The sequence below is a fragment of the Takifugu rubripes genome, unplaced genomic scaffold, assembly GCF_901000725.2.
Source record: "Takifugu rubripes unplaced genomic scaffold, fTakRub1.2, whole genome shotgun sequence".
NCBI classification, from domain to species: Eukaryota; Metazoa; Chordata; class Actinopteri; order Tetraodontiformes; family Tetraodontidae; genus Takifugu; species Takifugu rubripes.
The window spans coordinates 1-21,391 of record NW_021821668.1 but is presented as its reverse complement, the minus strand read 5'-3'; the positions used below and the strand labels follow the sequence as shown (position 1 = coordinate 21,391).

At 43.3% G+C, this 21,391-nt stretch overlaps 4 protein-coding genes across 13 annotated transcripts; 1 reads left to right on the top strand and 3 right to left on the bottom strand.

Moving 5' to 3' along the window:
• Position 1: 1 nt before the first annotated feature.
• On the bottom strand, positions 2-6,414 carry LOC105419552 (neuronal acetylcholine receptor subunit alpha-5-like). 4 transcript variants are annotated; one of them, XR_003887506.1, is made up of 11 exons: positions 6,224-6,414; positions 5,817-5,957; positions 3,956-4,107; positions 3,825-3,867; positions 3,669-3,718; positions 3,494-3,538; positions 2,970-3,079; positions 2,708-2,885; positions 1,940-2,626; positions 1,224-1,403; positions 386-519 (listed from the first exon to the last, which is right to left on the bottom strand). XR_003887506.1 is itself a non-coding variant. In XM_029832553.1 (10 exons), exons 2-10 carry the CDS (start codon positions 5,902-5,904, stop codon positions 355-357), a joined length of 1,518 nt encoding a protein of 505 aa, XP_029688413.1. In that variant the 5' UTR covers positions 5,905-5,957; positions 6,224-6,413; the 3' UTR covers positions 2-354. The 4 variants fall into 4 exon arrangements, 3 of the variants coding, with proteins under 3 accessions (XP_029688413.1, XP_029688415.1, XP_029688414.1); XM_029832553.1 differs by lacking the exon at positions 1,224-1,403 and having other exon boundaries at positions 2-519; positions 6,224-6,413; XM_029832555.1 differs by lacking the exons at positions 1,224-1,403; positions 2,970-3,079 and having other exon boundaries at positions 2-519; positions 2,708-2,752.
• A 2,970-nt stretch (positions 6,415-9,384) lies between these two features.
• On the bottom strand, positions 9,385-10,927 carry LOC115248767 (calcium homeostasis modulator protein 6-like). Of its 4 annotated transcripts, none has more exons than XR_003887507.1 (4): positions 10,784-10,927; positions 10,550-10,655; positions 10,219-10,471; positions 9,385-10,122 (listed from the first exon to the last, which is right to left on the bottom strand). XR_003887507.1 is itself a non-coding variant. In XM_029832560.1 (4 exons), exons 2-4 carry the CDS (start codon positions 10,663-10,665, stop codon positions 9,997-9,999), a joined length of 495 nt encoding a protein of 164 aa, XP_029688420.1. In that variant the 5' UTR covers positions 10,666-10,682; positions 10,784-10,927; the 3' UTR covers positions 9,385-9,996. The 4 variants fall into 4 exon arrangements, 2 of the variants coding, with proteins under 2 accessions (XP_029688420.1, XP_029688419.1); XR_003887509.1 differs by having other exon boundaries at positions 10,550-10,650; XM_029832560.1 differs by having other exon boundaries at positions 10,550-10,682.
• Positions 10,919-13,458, top strand: LOC101063771 (UDP-glucuronosyltransferase 2A1-like). Its single transcript, XM_029832558.1, has 2 exons — positions 10,919-12,600; positions 13,036-13,458. The coding sequence occupies exons 1-2, from the start codon at positions 11,310-11,312 to the stop codon at positions 13,059-13,061; spliced, it is 1,317 nt and encodes a 438-aa protein (XP_029688418.1). The 5' UTR covers positions 10,919-11,309; the 3' UTR covers positions 13,062-13,458.
• A 1,446-nt stretch (positions 13,459-14,904) lies between these two features.
• On the bottom strand, positions 14,905-17,560 carry LOC115248765 (calcium homeostasis modulator protein 6-like). 4 transcript variants are annotated; one of them, XM_029832551.1, is made up of 2 exons: positions 15,799-17,560; positions 14,905-15,732 (listed from the first exon to the last, which is right to left on the bottom strand). In XM_029832551.1, exons 1-2 carry the CDS (start codon positions 16,339-16,341, stop codon positions 15,697-15,699), a joined length of 579 nt encoding a protein of 192 aa, XP_029688411.1. In that variant the 5' UTR covers positions 16,342-17,560; the 3' UTR covers positions 14,905-15,696. The 4 variants fall into 4 exon arrangements, with proteins under 4 accessions (XP_029688411.1, XP_029688412.1, XP_029688410.1 ...); XM_029832552.1 differs by having other exon boundaries at positions 14,905-15,644; positions 15,799-17,559; XM_029832550.1 differs by having other exon boundaries at positions 14,905-15,703; positions 15,799-17,558.
• Positions 17,561-21,391: the final 3,831 nt, after the last annotated feature.

Below are 21,391 nucleotides of genomic sequence, written 5' to 3'. Positions count from 1 at the left end.
ATAGCAGAGATAAAGGACCATTTTTATTAAACCATCGTCTAAATGCTACACATTAGCTGAGAGGCTAAAGCAAAAGTCCCTGTAAATGAAGACAGCCTGTTACTCTCCATTTATACAACAAGTAAGGAATTTGGGAATCCACAGGAGTATGAGAGTCATATATTCTTCCAAATGATTCCTTTGTGGGCCTCTTTATGTTGTTTTATAAAATCTCGAACAGAGCGCACCCTGTGAGCCCAGGCAAATAAAACCAACAAACTGAATCATGTTGTCAGTAACTTCTCATAACTTTATATTGTATTTTCAGTGTTAAAAATTAATTTTCCTGGAAAAGGGCCGTTTCCTCAGTGTCTGTCAGTTCCCAAAAACCATGGTCTCATGGTTTGGGACAATGATGCTGGCCCACTTGTAAATCACTGGGATGAAGAGGAGAGCAGAGCCCAGGATGGACACCAAGAGGAAGGCCCAAAGAAACATCCGATCCAGAACCTGGGCTACAAACTTCCAATCTTGGACCACCTAAAGAAAAACAAACAGTGTTTTAGAGAAACTCGGGGGATTCCTGACACAAGCAGGCCGACTTTCCACAGAGAGCAGGTGTACGCCTCCACTATTGTGGATCTACTCTCCAAAACCTGAAGTCAGACTTCAATCACACATCCTAGATGTTCCATGAATGAGATCTTGCTGGAGAGACACAGCAACCCTGTGATCCGGGATTAGTGAAGGTTTGCTTGTATTAAAAAGGTGTGGAAACTTGACGTTACCCACAAAAGAATGTGCAAGCTGCGTATATGGAATAAAAAAATAAACTATTTAAGCATGTCTCCTATCCAGCCCCACTATCTTGAAGCTCTCAGATGTATTAAATGCTATGATGCGCAGAATGAGCAGGTTCCATCCTCAAGGGAAACACTGAATAAACCCAAACAGGGGATCTACACAGTGGCTGGCTTCCCAAGAGCAATCGGAGCGGTTGTACATCTTTCTGTGATGTTTAGATTTCTGCGTTGGAAATCGTTGAGGTGTTTATTCGCCTCCTCTACAAGCACTTCCTTTTGCATTTTTGCCATCATGGAAAAAGCAACAGTGCCCAAACTCCTCGTTTAAATACTGCGCTTTACACCTGTAGCCACTTGGGCAATTGGGGACACAAACCTAGAATACAATTTAGCACTCCTTATCGGACATCTTAATAAATCAGACCACTGGAGTGGACCTACTAGTGGTGGGAGCTCTGGTTGATCGGCCAGTAAAAACCAGAAAAGCGAAGTAACTCTCTCCGTTTTCCACCTGTTGTTTTTCCAATTTGCACATCAGCAGGTGGAAGTGCTCTACAATCATGGACTCGTGGGCGTTCAGAGAATGTGTTGCACGTTCCCTTTTATGGATTTTCCTTTTCACTAGAGAGAAACGATGTTGTCAACAGTTTAGGTTCAAAGGAAAATGTGATTTCATGAAAGGAAAGCTGAAATGTGCTCAAAGGACATTGTTTCTATTGTCGAAATAATATAACAAGATTGTTGCTTATTTATTTGACAGAGTGGGAGAAGACATTATTTTAATAAAATAGACTTGGTTATTTATGTTTTCTTCTGTTGTTGATTATGTTTTTACCCAGTTGATTGTTAATTAGTGGTGAGTGACGATCGCCTCACTGGTTACTGGTTTCCTCCACGGAAATAGGAACACCTTGAAATGAATTTCTTTTGCTTTCTTTTTTTTCATGTCTATTGAGGGCAGGAAGCGGCATGTTTGGGAACATGTTTGTGCTTGAAAAGAGTTGAGAGACTTGCTTACTTGCTGGCTCAGCCCTCTGGCGTGAGGATACTGGAGTTAATGTGATGTAAAAAGTCATTTTTCTTTCGTTCTTTGCTTTACACTGAAGCACGCAGTCAAAAAGATGTAAGTGCCAATAAAGAGGTTATAACACGCTCACCTCTCTGACTTCGTTTTCTTTCACCACGTGCATGGTTATATATCGGATAGAATCCAAAGCTGCTTTTAGGTTTTGCCTGGTGTAAAAGAGAGGCGTGAGTTCCGGTTCCGAGCCCTCTGCCATTCCTAGTCCTCGTGTTCTGGCCGCTCCAGATGTGGCGTAACGGTCCACGTGGCTGCGCATGCACAGCAACTTGGGCAGATGATGCAGGAAAACCCTCCTCACCCAGGGCGCCATATCATTATGCGTGGAGGAGGAGCGGTGGTGGACGTTAATGGCAAAGACGGTAATGACAATGGAAAGAGTTACAAAGATCATGGTGAAAACCAGGTATTCCCCAATCAAAGGGATGGCCTTTGAGGATGACGGAATGATCTCCTCAATGACCAGGAGGAAAACAGTTAGAGACACCAGCACTGAGGTGCAGAGAGAGATCTTCTCCCCACCGTTGGAGGGCAAATAGAAGACAAGGATGGTGAGGAAGGACAGGCCGATGCAGGGGATGATTAGGAAGAGGGTGTAGAAGAGAGGAAGCCTACGGATGATAAAGAAGTAGGTAATAGTGGGATAGGAAGTGCTTCCATCCATCCTCAGTCCCCGACTGCCCGTGGCCTTCACTATTTCCCATTCGCCGTTGTCAAAATAGTCCCTCTTATCCACATGGAAGTCCTCTAGGATGATGTCCACCTTACAAACACACAGTCCAATCGCAGGGTCAGTGGGTGGGTTTTTAATAAATAGACATTGAGGCGGCGAGCCGGCACTCACCTGGGAACCATCATATGTCCAAGAGCCAAACTTCATGGAACAGTTCTGAAGGTCAAAAGGGAAGAAGGTGACATCAATGGTGCAGGCCGACTTGTAATTGGCCGGCGCTGTCCATGTTATAGTGCCATCGTACTTTACGACGGCCTTGGTGATAGTACCCTCAAACCGCCCATCAGAACTTTTGAGAGAAACAACATTCCCATCAGCTCATGGATGGAGTCACTTATTTAATTTGCTTAGTGAGTTATATTTCTCTACATACTTGTCGTAAAGTACAACATCGGGACGCCAGATTCTGTCAGATGGGACTCGGATAATCGTAATGCCCGCATACTCCTCAGGGTTCCATCTAAGTTTCATGTCAGTCCACTCCTACAAGCAGGGAGGAGAAATTAGCCTAGGCGAGCATGCATCTGCTAGAAGTGGCAGACCTAAAGATATAAGAAGCTGTCCCAGATGCTCATGCTTCATGATAATATGGCCTTCTGGTGTCGCCTTCCTCATACAATCCATCACTGTGAATTATAATCAATCTGAAGGTCGTGGTGTGGGGACGATTTATAACATATGCGACAGGCTATGAATAAGGAGTAGCAGAGGGCAGGAGGGAGGGAATGAAAGTCCACGTAGGGACTGTCAGTTAGTCAGATGTTACCAGATGAAATCAAAACTGGGTGTGGAGATGCTGACTGGATTCTCCTGATTCCGATGTAAGTCGGAGGTCGTCTCCATAGGGCAACACAACGAATGTTGCTTTTTAAAAAGCTTTTTTAAGGTCAGACTTGCCTGTTTCATCCACACGTTAGTTGTCATTCGCTGATTTTTCTCATCCTGCAATAGAAAAACAGGAGCATTAACTGTAAAATATTTGAATGAAACTCCAATTCAAATGTTTGTTGTTGAGCTGGTGCCAGAAATGAAGTATAATATATAGAAAAGCACTTTTGCTTTGTAGACTAACCCATAAACATAAACTGCTGTCAATATGTCCATTTAGAATTAAGTTTCTTTCTGCAAAGAGACATATGATATTATTTGCTGACATTCCGGGATCCAATTTTATTTAAATTAATAAAAATATCATATTATTTCTGATATTACCAATATCAATCTCCACCTTCTAGGCCATGTAAAGAACAATCCATGAGTGAGAACTTTTCCTTCAGGGTTAAACCCAACACAGGCTTCAGTTCCTGTGTGGACAGAGTTAAAAAAAAAAAATGCAATTTGGAATATTCCTTTTCTCACCACATCAACTAGTTGGGAAATGGCCAGTCCAAACTTCACCCGGATGGTCTGGTTCAGGTGATCCACTGGGCGAACCCATTTCTGGTAGTTTCCAAAGAGGTATTTGAAGAGCTTGTCCTCTGCTTTTGCACAGGAGGAGAGTTTTGGAACCTCTAGAAGATGTAAAAAGACAGTTATTGTTTTTTTTTTTTTTTTACAGATATGAGACAGTTTATACATAAACACTTATATCAACCCACAAATTTTCTGCAGTATAAAATTGCTAACATCACAGGACTGTTTTCCACTCTCTTATATAACACCACATCACCATAGATTCATTGAATCGACTCCTCAGCCGTGTAGAAAATATTGATCAATCCTTAAATTATTCACGCTTACAGTTAACTTGTCTTTTAAATCATTGACCGATGTGGTTACAAACTTAATTTATGGATGTAGAATGTGACTGGAAATCTACGAAAAGACAGATCACAAATATATAGAGTGGTCTTCTCATTGTACAAAGATCAATAAAGACTAGGCTGCAACGCAATCAATGAGCGTGTCATAAGGAAATGAATGGGTTCTTTTCCCACTATCAGCAGCATCTCGGATGAAAAGGAGGCCGGGAGTCTGCTGGACCTGATGCTAATCTCTTTTAGTGATAAACCTAATGTGCAGACTCAGAGCTATGCTAATAGCTTCCCGGTCATAGAAATTCTTATTTCAGTTGATGAATATATATTATATCGACTTTTATTGTTCATATTTAATGTTGCTTTTAGGGGGGGTAAGCCCATGAAATATGTACAGTGGTGGCCAAAATGAGTACAACATTTGGCATATTTTCACAGGTTTCAGTTGTTTTAGTTGTATTGGACTTTATAATGAACATTCTTGCAACTATTGAAGAACTGCTGGGAGAACGAATCAGCTGGAAGGCTGGAAAACTGACTCAGACAATAAATTGGAAAGATCAACAGTAACGTTCATTCGAAAGAGTTGCAGAAGTAATCGGAGAATATAAGTGTTGAAGTTTTCAGGAAAGAAACCACCGCAGAAATGTGTTGCTGCAACTGGTGCAAAAAAGGTGGAAAAAATGAAATATTGTTTGCTTGTGTGTGTGTGTGTGTGTGTGTGTGTGTTTGCGTGTGTGTGTGTGTGTGTGTGAGTGTGTGTGTGTTTGCGTGTGTGTGTGTGTGTGAGTGTGTGTGTGTGTTAGCGTGTGCATGTAATGCAGATTTGATATTCAAAAAAACGTATCTTTGGATGTCAGAAGAAGGAAAATTGAACAATTTTGGAAAAATGTAATTTTCTTTACATTAAAAAACTACAGCCGGGCAATGAATTGACTTCAAAAAGCCTTTAGCAAAATATATTAATAAAGAAATCTAGCTTTATGGAATCAGAGGAGAAGTATTAAACAGAAAATCTAAAGTCACGGTGATTAAATCTAAGCACGCACATAACACTTACAAATACATGACTCTGGAGGGGTACATAGGGTAACTAAACTAAAGTAGTTGCTGTATTTATAATATGTGAGACAAGTAATCCTTTTAGTAGTGATTTGTGGGAAAAGGGTGGAATTTTGGCTTTGTCTCACTTGTTTTTGATGTATAATGCCTTATTTAATTTCACATGTCTGAAAGAAATAACGATAATCCTTTTTCTTCCCTATTGTACTGCACCCTTACTAATGCTTTATTCAATCAGCTGACTCAGTTGTTTGAGCATCAGCAGCACTTTACTCATCCTGGTATAAAGCAACAACCAGAAAACCTGTGTTTCTCCCCCAGGTGGGGAGAGACCTGAGAGGGTCTATTACGCTGTGGTGTGCTAATGTCAGGGGGGCTTTTCCTGGCTTTAGGCAACTTACCCAGTGAGTGGCAGCGGTGGCAGCAGCACAAGAGTGGCAGCAGCAGCAGGAGCATGAGAGCGGTGGCTGCACCCCCCGCCTTCAGCATTGTATCAGAGGTGACAACCGTTCAGCACAGGTGCTGCCTCTGGCATCGCAGAGCTGAAAGAAAAGCCGCCACTGTGTGACCTGCAGCAAACCGTTCCTCTATTCCATCAGGTAAAGAGTTGAGAGCCGAAGGGAGACGATTTCTCTGCATGCAAACACTTTTGGGTTCCAGGGAAAAGGCTCAGTCACTGTGATTCATACTTAACTGCATTCACCTACACATGAATCCTGCACAGGCCATAGCCCCGTTCTCCCTTCACAATCCCTCTCCAACGCAATTCCTCCACTTCCAATACTGTAACCGTACAAAAGGCACCAACCTGCTGTGGGTCTCTTCCATTAATCCAGTCCTGAGTGGTGATGGGAGTGGACGGCGTCGCTGCCGCTCGAGCGCGCCTCCATTGCATGCAGCTTCCTCTTCTCACACCGCTGATGCAGCTTCCTTCCTTCTCTCGCATCTGCACAGGCAGTTGCATCCTCATCTCCTCCTCCTCCTCCTCTTCCTACTCCTCAATCTCCTCCTTCAGAGACCGCCCTTTTACCCCCCCCCTCGGCATTTCCATGGTCACAGATCCAATCCCCCCCTTCAGTGCAGTCATCTCTCCTGAGCTGCAGCAGCAGCAGCAGAGCCTCTGTGTTTCTGCACTGAACCACAAATAGGGAACGCTGATCCTATTTTACTCTATTTTATTGCAAATTAAAAAATCTGTCATGTTGACACAAAGCTTTCATGTGACTCTGCACAGAAGTACCAATTACTGTCAATTACATATCATATTAATCTCAACAATGATCTAAGACACGGTCAATAAAATCCCAATAATCCATACAGTTATAAATAAGCCTATTAACCATTAACGTGCTTATCATGGTGTTGAGAACTCTCACTGACCTACTGTCCCGAAGTACACACACACACACACACACACACACACACACACACACACACACAGGTAACTGTTAAGGTAACTGTTACAACAGGTCCATGTCCTCTGTCATGCAAACCATGGCTGTTCCATTCAACTCTCCCACCCCCTTCAATAAGCCCCCGGACCCGCCCATGCAGGGTCCCCCACCCCCACGTTCTCCAGCCCCTCCTCCCAGATTACATTTCCCTAGTCGGTCGCATCAAATTTGGATAATTTGCGGTAACTTTTTTAAACCTAATATCACAGCCAGCAGATCAAAATACATTCAAACTGAAGTGAGAGGTTGCGTAAATAAAAACACTACAGTGGTTTGTAACTCTATTCTGAGCCATTAAATACACTAAAAAGAGAAGATACAAATAAACAAAACCACCCATAACTGAAAAAGTCCAAAAACACCTGCTTATAGCATGCTGCGCACTAGTGATTTCATCATCCCCAGATCATAATACAAGCCAATAGATCTGTGCATGGCAAGGCCAGAATCCAGCACTAGAATCCCGTGACCTTTGATCCCTCAGGTGGCATTAAAACAACATCCTGTTTGTATTCAGATGAGGCCGATCTTCTTCTGCAGCACTTCAGTGCTGCTGTTTGTAGCCAGGCCCAGATCCTGTCAAGGAGGCAACATTTTGGTGGTTCCTATTGAAGGAGCCACTGGAATAAACATGAAGATCCTTCTTCAAGCTTTGCACGCCAGAGGACACAATATAACCATTGTTCGCTCCAGCAAATCCTGGTACATCAGTGAAAATTCTACATATTACAAAACTGTTACAGTTCCAGTGGAGAGGAGCCTGGATCAGAGGTCCATTACAAGAATAGTATCTGAAATAATTCAGTTTGAAAGAGGAGCGCTCCCCTTAACGAGCTTTCTTCACATAACCTTCGGAATGACCAGCACGATTATCGACGCTCACTCAGCTATTGGCGAATTTATAGCAGCGACGTTAGACGATCAGGAGTTGATGAGAACTCTAAAGGAGAACAAATATGACCTGGTACTAACTGACCCCTCCTGGGGTAGTGGAATCATTTTAGCCAAATATCTGAATCTTCCGTTGGTATATAATGTTCGGTGGCTACTTTCTGGTGAGGGTCATCTTGCCTTTGCTCCATCACCTATATCATATATTCCAATTACAGGAAGTGGGCCACAGTGACAAGATGACCTTATACAGAGGGTCAAAAATGTGATTCTCTATTTGATAACCAAATACCATTTTGATCTGTTATCGCAAGTGTATCAGAAAATATGTGACAAATATCTTGGTCCGGGTCATGACTTTAAGCAGATAATGCTGGATGCAGATATCTGGCTGTTGAGAGTGGACTTTGTGTTTGAGTATCCCCATCCCACCATGCCTAACGTCGTCTATATGGGAGGGTTCCAGTGTAAAACCTGCCAGGCCTTTACCTGAACACCTGGAAGAGTTTGTGCAGAGTTCAGGAGAACACAGAGTCATCATCATGTCTCTGGGGACTTTGTGAGCCAACTTCCTGCTGAAATAACCAATGAGGGTCGGCTGCAGCTTTTGCTAATTGCCTCAGAAGATCATCTGGAAACATGAAGGGGACAGACCAGCAAACTCTGGGCAAACAACACTTTACTGGTGGACTGGATGCCTCAGAATGATCTCTTAGGACATCCCAAAACAAAACTGTTTGTGGCTCACGGAGGAACGAACGGAGTTCAGGAAGCTATGTATCATGGAGTCCCAGTTGTAGTCTACCTGTGGTTTTTTGACCAATATGACAACCTGCTTGCGTCTGAAAGAGAGAGGAGGAGCTGAGATTCTGAGCCTTAGGACTGTGGACAAGGACGACAACTTCCTGGCAGCTGTGAAGAGAGTTTTGAACGATCCCTCCTACAGGATGAACATGCAGAGGCTCTCCAGACTGCACAGAGACGCGCCGATAAAGCCAATGGACAGCGCCCTCTTCTGGATAGAGTTTGTCATGAGACACAGAAGGTGCAGCTCACCTGAGGACTGAGTCCTACAGGCTGCCCTGGTATTCCTATCACTCTGTAGACGTGATGCTCTTCTAGCTGGAATCACGCTGCTCATTCTCATGACCTTTGCTGCTCTAGTACGATGTTTTGTGTTCTAGATGTGTGAGAGCAAAATTAAGCGTGATTAAAAAAAGTAATCATTCAGAATTGATTCTATCAGAACTTAGAACTCAAACTTGAAAAATTATTATCTACCAGCAAATTTCACATATTGTGTGATTAATGGTGTATTAAAATAAAAACATTGTAAAACTGTTGGTTTTGTTCAGGTAACTTGGAAGAGAATATTGCTCGATGACCACACTTGTATTTATCTAACCAATGGCCGTTGATATTATTTATGAAGATTAAATGATTTCACATCAAGTTATGAAAAGTGTATTTAGTGTGATTACAAGAATATTATTAAAAACATGAATAATAAAATAATCAGGATGAGTAATGACGATCATCTCAGTCATCATTGAGTCATTGAGACACTTTCTGAGGGCTTTTTCCAATCAATACTTTTATTAAAGAACAAAAAGCAAGCCCCACAACAAACAGAATATATATCTACAACCTGTTGATCTTGATCAATCATTAATCTGGTTTGATCTGAATTTCTGTTGATCAGCAGGGTCGGACTGGCTGGATATCAGTCTGATAACGCGGTCATGTGGAAAAACAAAGATATTTAAAGTGAAATTACACATTTAGTCGTTAACAACCACTCAAACAAATATAAGTGAACCAACATTATACATCAGATTGATATTAGCTGCCTGGTCATTACCACCTGTGTCAGTTAAGCTAAAACTAAGGAAGAGGAAAATCATGGAAAGTTAAATAAAAAACAAATGAAACAATTAAATGTGTCCTTTTTGATTGATGGGATGAAGCTTTCTGGTGATCTCTTGTTTTTAGTGGGATGTTGCTGATGTCAACAGGATTCTGCTCAACAAAACAAACTGATTCAGGGGGAAAAGTGAAACCAAATAATGAGAAACGAGCCCATGATACCGATCACATACTCGCTGGTAATGCAGAATAAAAACAGAAGCACAGTTATATCCACGCTGACAACAGAGCCATGAAGACCCACGAGCTGCTTTAGGGGAAAACCTTTTGTCAAAGCGACGTGTCCTGACAGCACTTTTGAAAAGGCTTTTCAAGACACTTCTGAAAGTTGCATTTCCCTGGTGGAATCCGTCTGCTTCTTCTCTTGGCAACTATTTCTGATTAGGTACACTGTGAGACCCATACAGATGAAGATGAGGAGGAGTATGGCTATAACCTGGGGTGTGGGGAGAGTACAGACACACACTGTGTGTTATTAAACAATGAAATAGCTCCTTTCTCCTTGATCATGTAAAAAAACGGTTTAACTCACCTGAGACTTAAAAATCCACTCTTGTGAGCGGAGCATCAGCTCTTGTGTGGTGAAATTTCCTTCACTAATTGGCTTACACCACTTCTGTGGAGCTGCCTTGTCAACGAGTACAAATCTACCCTCCCAGTCTGTCATAGCACAGGCGAAGTACTGGCCGTCGAGGAACAACGAGATCAGCCACACGATAGCAGGCACGGAACTGGACACAGTCTTCTTGAACCACTCATCCCATCTGCATCCTTGAATGATCAACCTGCTGGACTCATAACGTCTGTATCCTTGAGTGATCAACCTGCTGGACTCATCACATCTGCGTCCTTGAATGATCAACATCAAGATGAAGGCCATGATGGCGGGAATGATGAAGAATGCTGATGAAAACAGTCCGTTCCATTTAGGATTGCAAGGACACTGAAACTCCAGCTCCACCAGCTTCTCTAGTCCCATGAGGATAAAACCAAAAGCCACATTTGACACAAGAGGACTGTTGCTAATTTCATTTTTCAGTGTGTCAAACCATTGTTTTTTACGTTCCATAATAGAATATATGACTAGTTTTTCTCACCTCAAATATGCTCCCGATTCTCCCACTTCTACTTATTCTCTTCTGATTGGAAATCAACAAGAGCTCAGCTTATAATGGAGTATCTGAGAAAAGGGAAGGGCCACATAAAGTGTAAAGGGTAACAGGAGAAAACAGAGTAGGCAAGTTTAATGGAAATTAAGATAAGATAATGCCGACTTTTATTGCTTTTTGGTTTACTGCCATCAGCTTGCCTATGAAGAAGGTTTCGCATCAGTATTTGCAGTAGAGTCATGTCGGGTGGGTTGCGCAACCGCAACCGTAACTACCGGTACTCACTGAGGCTCAGCAGGAAAAGGCAGGGAGAGCTCTTGGCAAAGATGAGTGTGTTATTTACTGGGAGGGGCTCCATGTGCTGTGAACACATGAGAGCAGTCAAACAAAAGCAGAGAAGCATGCAGGAAGTTAAATCCCTGCAACCCTGTTTCAACCGCCTCTCTTTATTGCTCCACTTTTTGGCAGTCTTTTCTGGAATCCGCTCTCGATTTTGCTTTTTTTAAATTTCTGGATGGAAGATTTCATCATGTTTTTGCTCTTTGCAACCGTCATCTGCCTTCCCACCTCCATGATTCCAGAGGTTCTCGGTGGTAATGTTTTGGTTTTTCCACACGAAGGAAGCCACTGGGTGAACATGAGGGTCCTGATTGAGGAGCTGCACTCCAGAAGACACAATGTGACGGTGGTCCAGGCTGCAGACAGCTGGTACATCAGCCAAACGTCCCCACATTACAAGAGCATCACACTCGATGTCGCCGTCGGGGCAAACGACACATTTTTCCATCACTTTGTTACTGAAGTTGTCAAGATCAAACGTCACCAAGGCAATGCTTGGTCCCGTTTTGGATTAGACAGCGAGTTAAAAAACAACTTCTATGAATTGCACAGGAAAATATGTGAAGCGATTGTGCACATGTTTGAGAATGAAGACTTGATGGAATCCTTCCAAGATTCCAAGTTTGACATAGTTCTGACAGATCCTGCCAACGGAGGAGGGGTCCTTCTGGCTCACCGCCTCGGGTTGCCGTTGGTGTTCAACGCTCGGTGGACCGTCCACGGCGAGGCCCACTTTGCTGTCGCACCCTCTCCCCTCTCCTACGTCCCACTTCCACCTTCAGAATTATCTGACAAGATGAATTTCATTGAGAGGGTCAAGAACTTGCTTTTTTACATCATGAGGATGCATCTCTACAAGCAGGTTGTGGGGCCACATTATTCTGCGGTGGTCAGCCGTTACTTTGACCAAGACACGGACTACTTCTCCCTGTTTCAAGCTGCTGACCTGTGGCTGATGAGAGTGGACTTTGTGTTTGAGTATCCCCGTCCCACCATGCCTAATGTCATCTATATTGGAGGGTTCCAGTGTAAACCTGCCAAGCCTTTACCTGAACACCTGGAAGAGTTTGTGCAGAGTTCAGGAGAACACGGAGTCATCATCATGTCTCTGGGGACTTTCATTGCTGAGCTTCCTCAGGATCTGGCTGATCAGATCGCTGCAGCTTTTGCTAAAATGTCTCAGAAGGTTATCTGGAGATACAAGGGTGCCAAACCAGCAACTCTGGGCAACAACACTTTACTGGTGGACTGGATGCCTCAGAATGATCTCTTAGGACATCCCAAAACAAAGCTGTTTGTGGCTCATGGAGGAACAAACGGAGTTCAGGAAGCTCTCTATCATGGAGTTCCCATCATTGGACTTCCTCTGATTTTTGATCAACCTGATAATGTGCATAGACTTGAAGTGAGGGGTGCAGGGAAGGTCCTGGATTTTTTTACTATGACTGAAGAGATCTTCTTTCAAGGTATTCAGGAAGTTTTAAACGATCCCTCCTACAGGATGAACATGCAGAGACTCTCCAGACTGCACAGAGACGCGCGATGAAGCCGATGGACAGCGCCCTCTTCTGGATAGAGTTTGTCATGAGACACAAAGGTGCAGCTCACCTGAGGACTGAGTCCTACAGGCTGCCCTGGTATTCCTATCACTCTGTAGACATGATGCTCTTCTTAGCTGGAATCACGCTGCTCATTTTCATGACCTTTGCTGCTCTAGTACGATGCTTGTGTTCTAGATGTGTGAGAGCAAAAATTAAGCGTGATTAAAAAGAAGACATTCAGTCAGAATTGATTCTATCAGAGCTTAGAACTCGAAAAATCATTATCTAACAGCAAATTTCTCATATTGTGTGATTAATGGTGTATTCAAATAAAATTATAAAACTGTTCGTCTTGTTCAGGTAACTTGGAAGAGAACATTGCTTGATGACAGCACATGTGACGGCAGCGATTAGGACCCAAAAGCAGCACTCTGGAAAACTGGACCGTGGTAATGACCTTTATTAGCACACGGGCAAACAGGAACTCAGGTAGACAAGGAAGCACACAAAACAGTCCTTTCTTCAGGCCCAGGGCCAACAAAAGTGGGTTTCAGGCTCGGGGATTAGGTCGAGCAGAGTCGGAGTGCGGAACCGAGGTGGGAGGATGTGAATCCTCGGAACCGTACAGTCCCGTTTAGAGCATGCGGGAGTGACAGAACGGGGCTTACAGGAGATGAAGTCGACGATGTAGCTGAGCAGACTGGGGGTGAGCAGCAGCGAAGTCGGGGCCAGGCGAGCAGGCAGGAACCAGAAACGCTGAGGCAGAAGTTGTGGACAGGGGCAGAAAGCAGGTAGGTTTTCGAGGGAACAGGCGAGGCAGGGTCGGTAACGGAAATAACGCTGGAAAGTCTCACATCGAAGCAGAAGAACAATCTGGCACGGACTGAGAGTGCAGGGGAGGCTTATAAACCGGGCTGATTGGGAATGAGCTGCAGCTGTGCTTGCAGGTGAGTGGAGTTGAGCTGACGGGGTGGGAGTGGCTGGCAGGTGGAGTGGAGCAGAGGGAGGGAGAGTGGAGCAGAGGGAGGGAGAGTGGAGCAGAGGGAGGGAGGGTGGAGCAGACACAGGTGGAGTGGAGCAGAGGGAGGGAGGGTGGAGCAGAGGCGGGGAGAGTGGATTAGAGGGAGGGAGAGTGGAGCAGAGGGAGGGAGAGTGGAGCAGAGTCAGGTAGAGTGGAGCAGAGGCAGGGAGAGTGGAGCAGAGGGAGGGAGAGTGGAGCAGAGGCAGGGGAGAGTGGAGCAGAGTCAGGGAGAGTGGAGCAGAGGCAGGGGGAGTGGAGCAGAGGCAGGTGGAGTGGAGCAGAGGGAGGGAGGGTGGAGCAGAGGCAGGTGGAGTGGAGCAGAGGGAGGGAGGGTGGAGCAGAGGCAGGTGGAGTGGAGCAGAGGGAGGTGGAGTGGAGCAGAGGGAGGTGGAGTGGAGCAGAGGCAGGGGAGAGTGGAGCAGAGGGAGGGAGAGTGGAGCAGAGTCAGGGAGGAGTGGAGCAGAGGCGGGGAGAGTGGAGCAGAGGGAGGGAGAGTGGAGCAGAGGCAGGTGGAGTGGAGCAGAGGGAGGTGGAGTGGAGCAGAGGCAGGGGAGAGTGGAGCAGAGTCAAGGAGAGTGGAGCAGAGGGAGGGAGAGTGGAGCAGAGGCAGGTGGAGTGGAGCAGAGGGAGGGAGGGTGGAGCAGAGGCAGGGGAGAGTGGAGCAGAGTCAGGGAGAGTGGAGCAGAGGGAGGGAGAGTGGAGCAGAGGCAGGTGGAGTGGAGCAGAGGGAGGGGAGAGTGGAGCAGAGGGAGGGAGAGTGGAGCAGAGGGAGGGAGAGTGGAAAATTACCGCGACAGGAGGGAACTGGGGAAATGGGGCTGTGACAGGACTTGTATTTATCCAACCAAATGGCCTCTGATATTATTTATGAAGATTAAATGATTTCACATCAAGTTATGAAAAGTGTATTTAGTGTGATTGCAAGAATATTTTTTAAAACAGGGATAATAAAATAATCAGGATGAGTAATCACGATGATAAATGTCACCCAGTCAAAATATTTCTACAGTATTTTAGGTACCAAAAGGGAAAAACAAGATTTTGTCAATAACAGATTTTTAAACAATTTCAGCGTTCCGCAGGATGTGCTAGAATAATCAGGATCTAAAATGTATGTGTGTAAACAAGAGCGAATTAGAGAGAACAAAAGAGAGCTGTAAATCAGTGGATAAAGACAACTTCCTCATTCATCATTGAGTCATTGAGACACTTTCTGAGGGCTTTATTCCAATCAATTATTTTATTAAAGAACAAAAAACAACAAGCCCCACAATTTGTCAGAGAATATATATCTACAACCTGTTGATCTTGATGATGAATCAATAATCTGGTTTGATCTGAATTACTGTTGATCAGCAGGGTCAGACTGGCTGGATATCAGTCTGATAACGCGGTCACGTCGAAAAACAAAGATATTAAAAGTGAAATTACACATTTAGTCATTAACAACCACTCAAACAAATATAAGTGAATCAACATTATACATCAGATTGATATTAGCTGCCTGGTCATTACCACCTGTGTCAGTTAAGCTAAAACTAAGGAAAATCAGGAAAAGTTAAATGAAAAAAATGCATTAAACAATTAAATGTGTCCATTTTGATTGATGGAATGAAGATTTCTGGTGATCTCTTGTTTTTAGTGGGATGTTGCTGATGTCAACAGGATTCTGCTCAACAAAACAAACTGATTCAGAAGGAAAAGTGAAACCAAATAATGAGAAACGAGCCCATGATGCCGATCACATACTCGCTGGTAATGCAGAATAAAAACAGAAGCACAGTTATATCCACGCGGACAACAGAGCCATGAAGACCCACGAGCTGTTTTAGGGGAAATCCTCTTGTCAAAGCGTCCTGACAGCACTTGTGAAAAGGCTTTTCAAGACATTTATGAAAGTTGGATTTCCCTGGTGGGATCCGTCTGCTTCTTCTCTTTTCAACTATTTCTGAAAAGGTACACTGTGAGACCCACACAGATGAAGATGAGGAGGATTATGGCTATAACCTGGGGTGTGGGGAGAGTACAGACACACACTGTGTATTTTTAAACAATGAAATATCTCCTTTCTCCTTGATCATGTAAAAAAAGGTTGAACTCACCTGAGATGTAACAATCCACCTTTGTGAGCGGAGCATCAGCTCTTGTCTGGTGAAATTTCCTTCACTAATTGGCTCACACCACTTCTTTGGAGCTGCCTTGTCAACGAGCACAAATCTACCGTCCCAGTCTGTCATAGCACAGGTGAAGTACTGGCCGTCGAAGAACAACAAGATCAGCCACACGAAAGCAGGCACGGAACTGGACAGGGACACTGTCTTCTTGAACCACTCATCACATCTGCATCCTTGAATGATAAAGCTGCTGGACTCGTAACGTCTGTATCCTTGAGTGATCAACCTGCTGGACTCATCACATCTGCATCCTTGAATGATCAACATCAAGGTGAAGGCCATGACGGCAGGAATGATGAAGAATGCTGATGAGAACAGTCCGTTCCATGAAGGACTGCAAGGACACTCAAACTCCAGCTCCACCAGCTTCTCTAGTCCCATGAGGATAAAACCAAAAGCCACATTGGGTGCAAGAGGACCGTTGCTAAATGCATCTTTCAGCTTGGAAAACCATTGTTTTTTAGGTTCCATACTAGAAACTATGACTTGATCTTCTCACCTTTGTTGTGGGAAGTTTATAGCAGGAGATCTGTTGAGAATCAAGACCCTAAGCGCGTGTGTCTTTCTTGTTTTCTTATTGAGCTTTCAAGGCACAGTCTAACAGGCAGCTTGCTTCCTGTCAGCCTGGGCACCGAGCAGCACTCACGCTGATTTTACACTGCAAAAGCGGATGTGTGCATCTACAGGTCTTATCTGAGAAGATACATTTGCAGGTCTCTCTTTTTTGAGAAAATAGTCTAGTCATGTAGGCAGGATGTAGTTTAATAAAAATTATTAAGCATCTCTCTTGAACATCAGGGGTGAATCATTTCTGCCCAGTCAGTCTTTATGACAATACAAGGAAAATGATGTCTCCAACTTATATATCATCAGAATCTCCCACTTCTAGTTATTCTCCAGTGTCACCAGTGTGTTGTTTACTGGGAGAGGCTCCATGTGCTGTGTACATGTGAGAACAGTCAAACAAAAGTGGAGAGACTACAGAAAGTTTAATCCCTGAAACCCTGTTTCAACCAACTCTCTTTATTGCTTCACTTCTGCAAAGTCTTTCCTGGAATAAGTTCTAGTTTTTGCTTTATTTGAATTTCTGCATGGAAGATTTCGTAAAGTTTTTGCTCTTTGCAACCGTAATCTGCCTTCCCACCGCCATAATTTCAACAATACTCGGTGGTAACGTTTTGGTTTTCCACACGTAGGAATCCACTGGGTGAACATGAGGGTCCTGGTTGAGGAGCTGCACAAGGTGATGGTGATCCAGGCTGCGGACAGCTGGTACATCAGCCAAACATCTCTACATTACTAGACCATCACACTCAACGTTGCTGTCAGGGAAAACGACACATTTCACCATAACAAGTTGTCAAGATTGAAATACAGCTTCCATGAATTGCACAGGAAAACAGTTTTACGCTGGGGGTTTAACACTTCCCGTCTGACTGTTTCCTGCTGATTACAACTATCTAAACAACAATCATGTCAAGGAAGGATCAACTGACTGCTTATCTTTACTCTTGCGAAAGATTATACTATCCCTTACTTCTAAACTAACTATAACAGAAAACAGAAACGTATAGAAAAAAGCAAACACAGTTCTCTTCAGGACATTTGTCCCAAAGTCCTGTGTGTCCTCTTGTGTGGCTGGAAATCTGGGGTTATAGGTTATTATAGGTGTCCTCTCTGACTGTGATTTCTGACAGCGGTACCGGACATGTCATAATAGGCTAAATCTGCATATGCAGGTAGTGTGTGTGCCTTTGTGATTTGATTTTGAGCTCTGTTAGTGTGTTTGTTTAACCCCCCACCTTCCCGTCACTCTCTCTGTCTCTCTCTGTCCTTGTAAGAGTGATCTTATGGGGGACCTTCTCATAGTTTGTTGTTAAAAAGAAATGGAAAAAGGGAGGAGGCAGAAAGACTTTTGTAATTAATTGAAACTCTAAAAAAGAAAGAAGAAAATCACTTTTGTACCTCAGATAGAACGTTTGAGAGTTTATCTGAAGCTTAAAGAGGACCTCAGGGTTGTGCTGGTCGTGAAAAAACATCAGATAAGTCTGTGTGGAGATAAAGAAAACTGGGTGTGATCCAGCAGGACCGCACGGTTCACACACACACACACACACACACACGCACACACACACACACACACACACACACACACACACACACACACACGCACACACACACACACACACACATAATAAAGAAAAGCCTAGAAATATAGAAGTTTCTTCTTGCAGGTTTACTTGTCTATGTGTGGAGAACTTTATTTCAATTGATTATGAAAAATTATTTTCAGATTATGAGGAGGACATTTCTGATAAGATCCAGTATAATCGGTTGAGATATATTCTTATGTTAGCTTTTGCATTAATGGTGTCTATGTTTCCATTTCTTTCGTTGTAGTACTGGTGACAAGGGGGAAATGGTTACATCATTTACTTATTTGTGTTACTCATGCTTTGATATGTTTGTATTGTATACCTTTTTAATGAAACCAATGTTTTGTTTGCAAAGATAGTGGCATCTCTCTTATCTGTTTCCAGGACTGTAGTTGGGGATCTACAGTGGGGTGACAACTATGTTCGAATTGTTGTGAAATATCGCAAATTGCATTTTATGTAATTGCTATTTTGATTGAAGTAGAGTAGTTTCGTAGGTAATACGAGAAGGATTAAAATGTGGGAAAGTGGAGTGTGGGAACGGATCTGTATGTGAGCGAGTTAGTAAGAAGGAGGAATAAACAATAATGTGTGATATCTGCTTCGGTTAGGGTTCTCAGGCCTGTGCACCTGTGCGTAGGCTGGGAACCGCTCCAATATAGTCAAAACATGAACAATGTGACTCGGCGAGCATGAACGTTCCCCCGCCTGTGTGAGAAATGTATCTGCTGCAGTCTATGTAACTAAGATACACCTCCCGCTGTGTAATCATGCCTATTTTAATAAAAGAGACAACGCTGGGGTGGAGGAGGAGAGTCTCTGGGACAGCGTGGCAGAGTACGTGTCTGATCGGAGCACGACTTCACCTGGTCAGGAGAAAAGTCTTCGAAGTCTAGTCTCAACTTGTGGTGAACTTTGTTGGTGCACCTGTCTGAATACACTTCTGAGGATTCGATGACAGAATGGACACAGAACTTCAAAGATGAATGAAGATGCTGGAGGACCCTGGATAAAGATGTGGAACAACTGAAGATCCGTCATCAGGGGACTATGAACTACAAATTCAAAAACTACTGTTTGATGTGTTTTATGTATTTAACATGTATATCTGAAGTCTTGTTATTGCTAAGAGAAGCTGCTAAGAGGAGATGCTGGAGCCCGTAGACTCCTGGTTGTTCTCCATATAAGGGTGTATCATGAAGCCATTCTACTATTCCCATTTTTGGTACTAACTGAACTCTATGCCATTGGGTTTGCTATATTGTGTATCATGAGGTCATCGGAGAAGAATGTGTTTACTTGACTGTATAAGAAGGAGCTATCGATGTAAGAACTTCAGAGTTCTTCACCTACAGGACCACGAAACCTCCCTCAGGCGAACTGCAGTGTCCGATAGATACCTGACTGTTCTCTCCAATAAACATCTATGATAACCAAGTCGGTGTCTATGAAGATTCCTTTCTCATCAGCACCTCTCGACCACCACCAGAAGAAATTCACAACATCTGTATTCCAGAAACTGAGACCTGGGAACACTGGGAATGTTATTAGCACGTGTCTCACTAGCAGGGTCAAACCATAGCTGTGTGAAACTGCTGGTTAAATCAGATGGAGAGAATAAGAGCACAGATTAGAAACATGAGGGACAGGGACAAGTCAAGGAGAAGGTGTTTTTCAGCAAGGCGGAAAGACAGCCGCGGAATCACACAATCTGGCCTCCATCGTGATTTTAATATTAAATTCCAAATCAGGATTGAAAGCAAACTCTGAATACGACCGTTAAAACAACAAATGATTATTGCAGTTTGCAGTGTTAAGTCAACATGTGAAGGTATTTAAATACCTTCACATCTTGCTGAAAACCACCTTCTCCTTGACTTGTCCCATGATTGTTGTTTAGAATTGTTTGTTTAGGACTGGATTGGACTGAATTAGCATCAATAATTTACATATGTGTTTCTATAAAAGACTGGGTCAAGGGATAGTTAGGTTGGACCGAAGAACCGAAGAACTCTGAAGTGCTTACATCGATAGCTCCTATTTATACAGTCAAGTAAACACATTCAGGCTTCAGATACTACCCTGCTGATCAACAGTAATTCAGATCAAGACAGATTAATGATTCATCATCAAGATCAACAGGTTGTAGATATATATTCTGTAACAAATTGTGGGGCTTGTTTTTTGTTCTTTAATAAAAGTATTGATTGGAATAAAGCCCTCAGAAAGTGTCTCAATGACTCAATGATGACTGAGGAAGTTTGTCTTTATCCACTGATTTACAGCTCTCTTTTGTTCTCTCTATTCGCTCTTGTTTACACACATACATTTTAGATTCTGATTATTCTAGCATCCTGTGGAACGCTGAAATTGTTTAAAAATCTGTTCTTGACAAAATCTTATTTTTCCCTTTTGGTACCTAAAATACCGTAGAAATGATTTGACTGGGTGACATTTATCATCCATTATTCATCCTGATTATTTTATTATTCCTATTTTAAATAATATTCTTGTAATCTTGTAATTCATAAAAATTATCAGGAGCCATTTGGTTAGATAAATAAATGTGCGGTCATCAAGCAATATTCTCTTCCAGGTTACCTGAACAAGACCAACAGTTTTATAATATTTTTATTTCAATACACCATTAATCACAACACAATATGTGAAATTTGCTTTTAGATAATAATTTTTCAAGTTCTGATAGAATCAATTCTGAATAAATGTCTTTTTTAAATCACGCTCACTTTTTGCTCTCGCACATCTAGAACACAAGCGTCGTGCTAGAGCAGCAAAGGTCATGAACATGAGCAGCGTGATTCCAGCTAAGAAGAGCATCACGTCTACAGAGTGATAGGAATACCAGGGCAGCCTGTAGGACTCAGTCCTCAGGTGAGCTGCACCTTTGTGTCTCATGACAAACTCTATCCAGAAAGGGCGCTGTCACGGCTTCATCGGCGCGTCTCTGTGCAGTCTGGAGAGCCTCTGCATGTTCATCCTGTAGGAGGGATCGTTTAAAACTTCCTGAATACCTTGAAAGGAGATCTCTTCAGTCATCTTTCAAACACATCAAGACCTAACAAAGGTAAAGGGCAAATATTAACCATATATTGTTTATACTGCTTGTAATTGGGATAAGGTAAACATCTGTTCACTATTTTAACATAAAAGTGTTTGATTGTGAGGCATTAAAAGCCACAAAATGCAACGGGTCCATCAGACCCCCCAAACGCTGGCTGAGTAACAACAATATTACACAAGGGTCAAGGGTCCTGATGTTCACTTCGTGATCCACAAACTCCCCATGCATTCTTATCGCTGCTCAGTGGCGCCGTATTCAGTGCCAAAGTCCCTTTTCTGCTCGG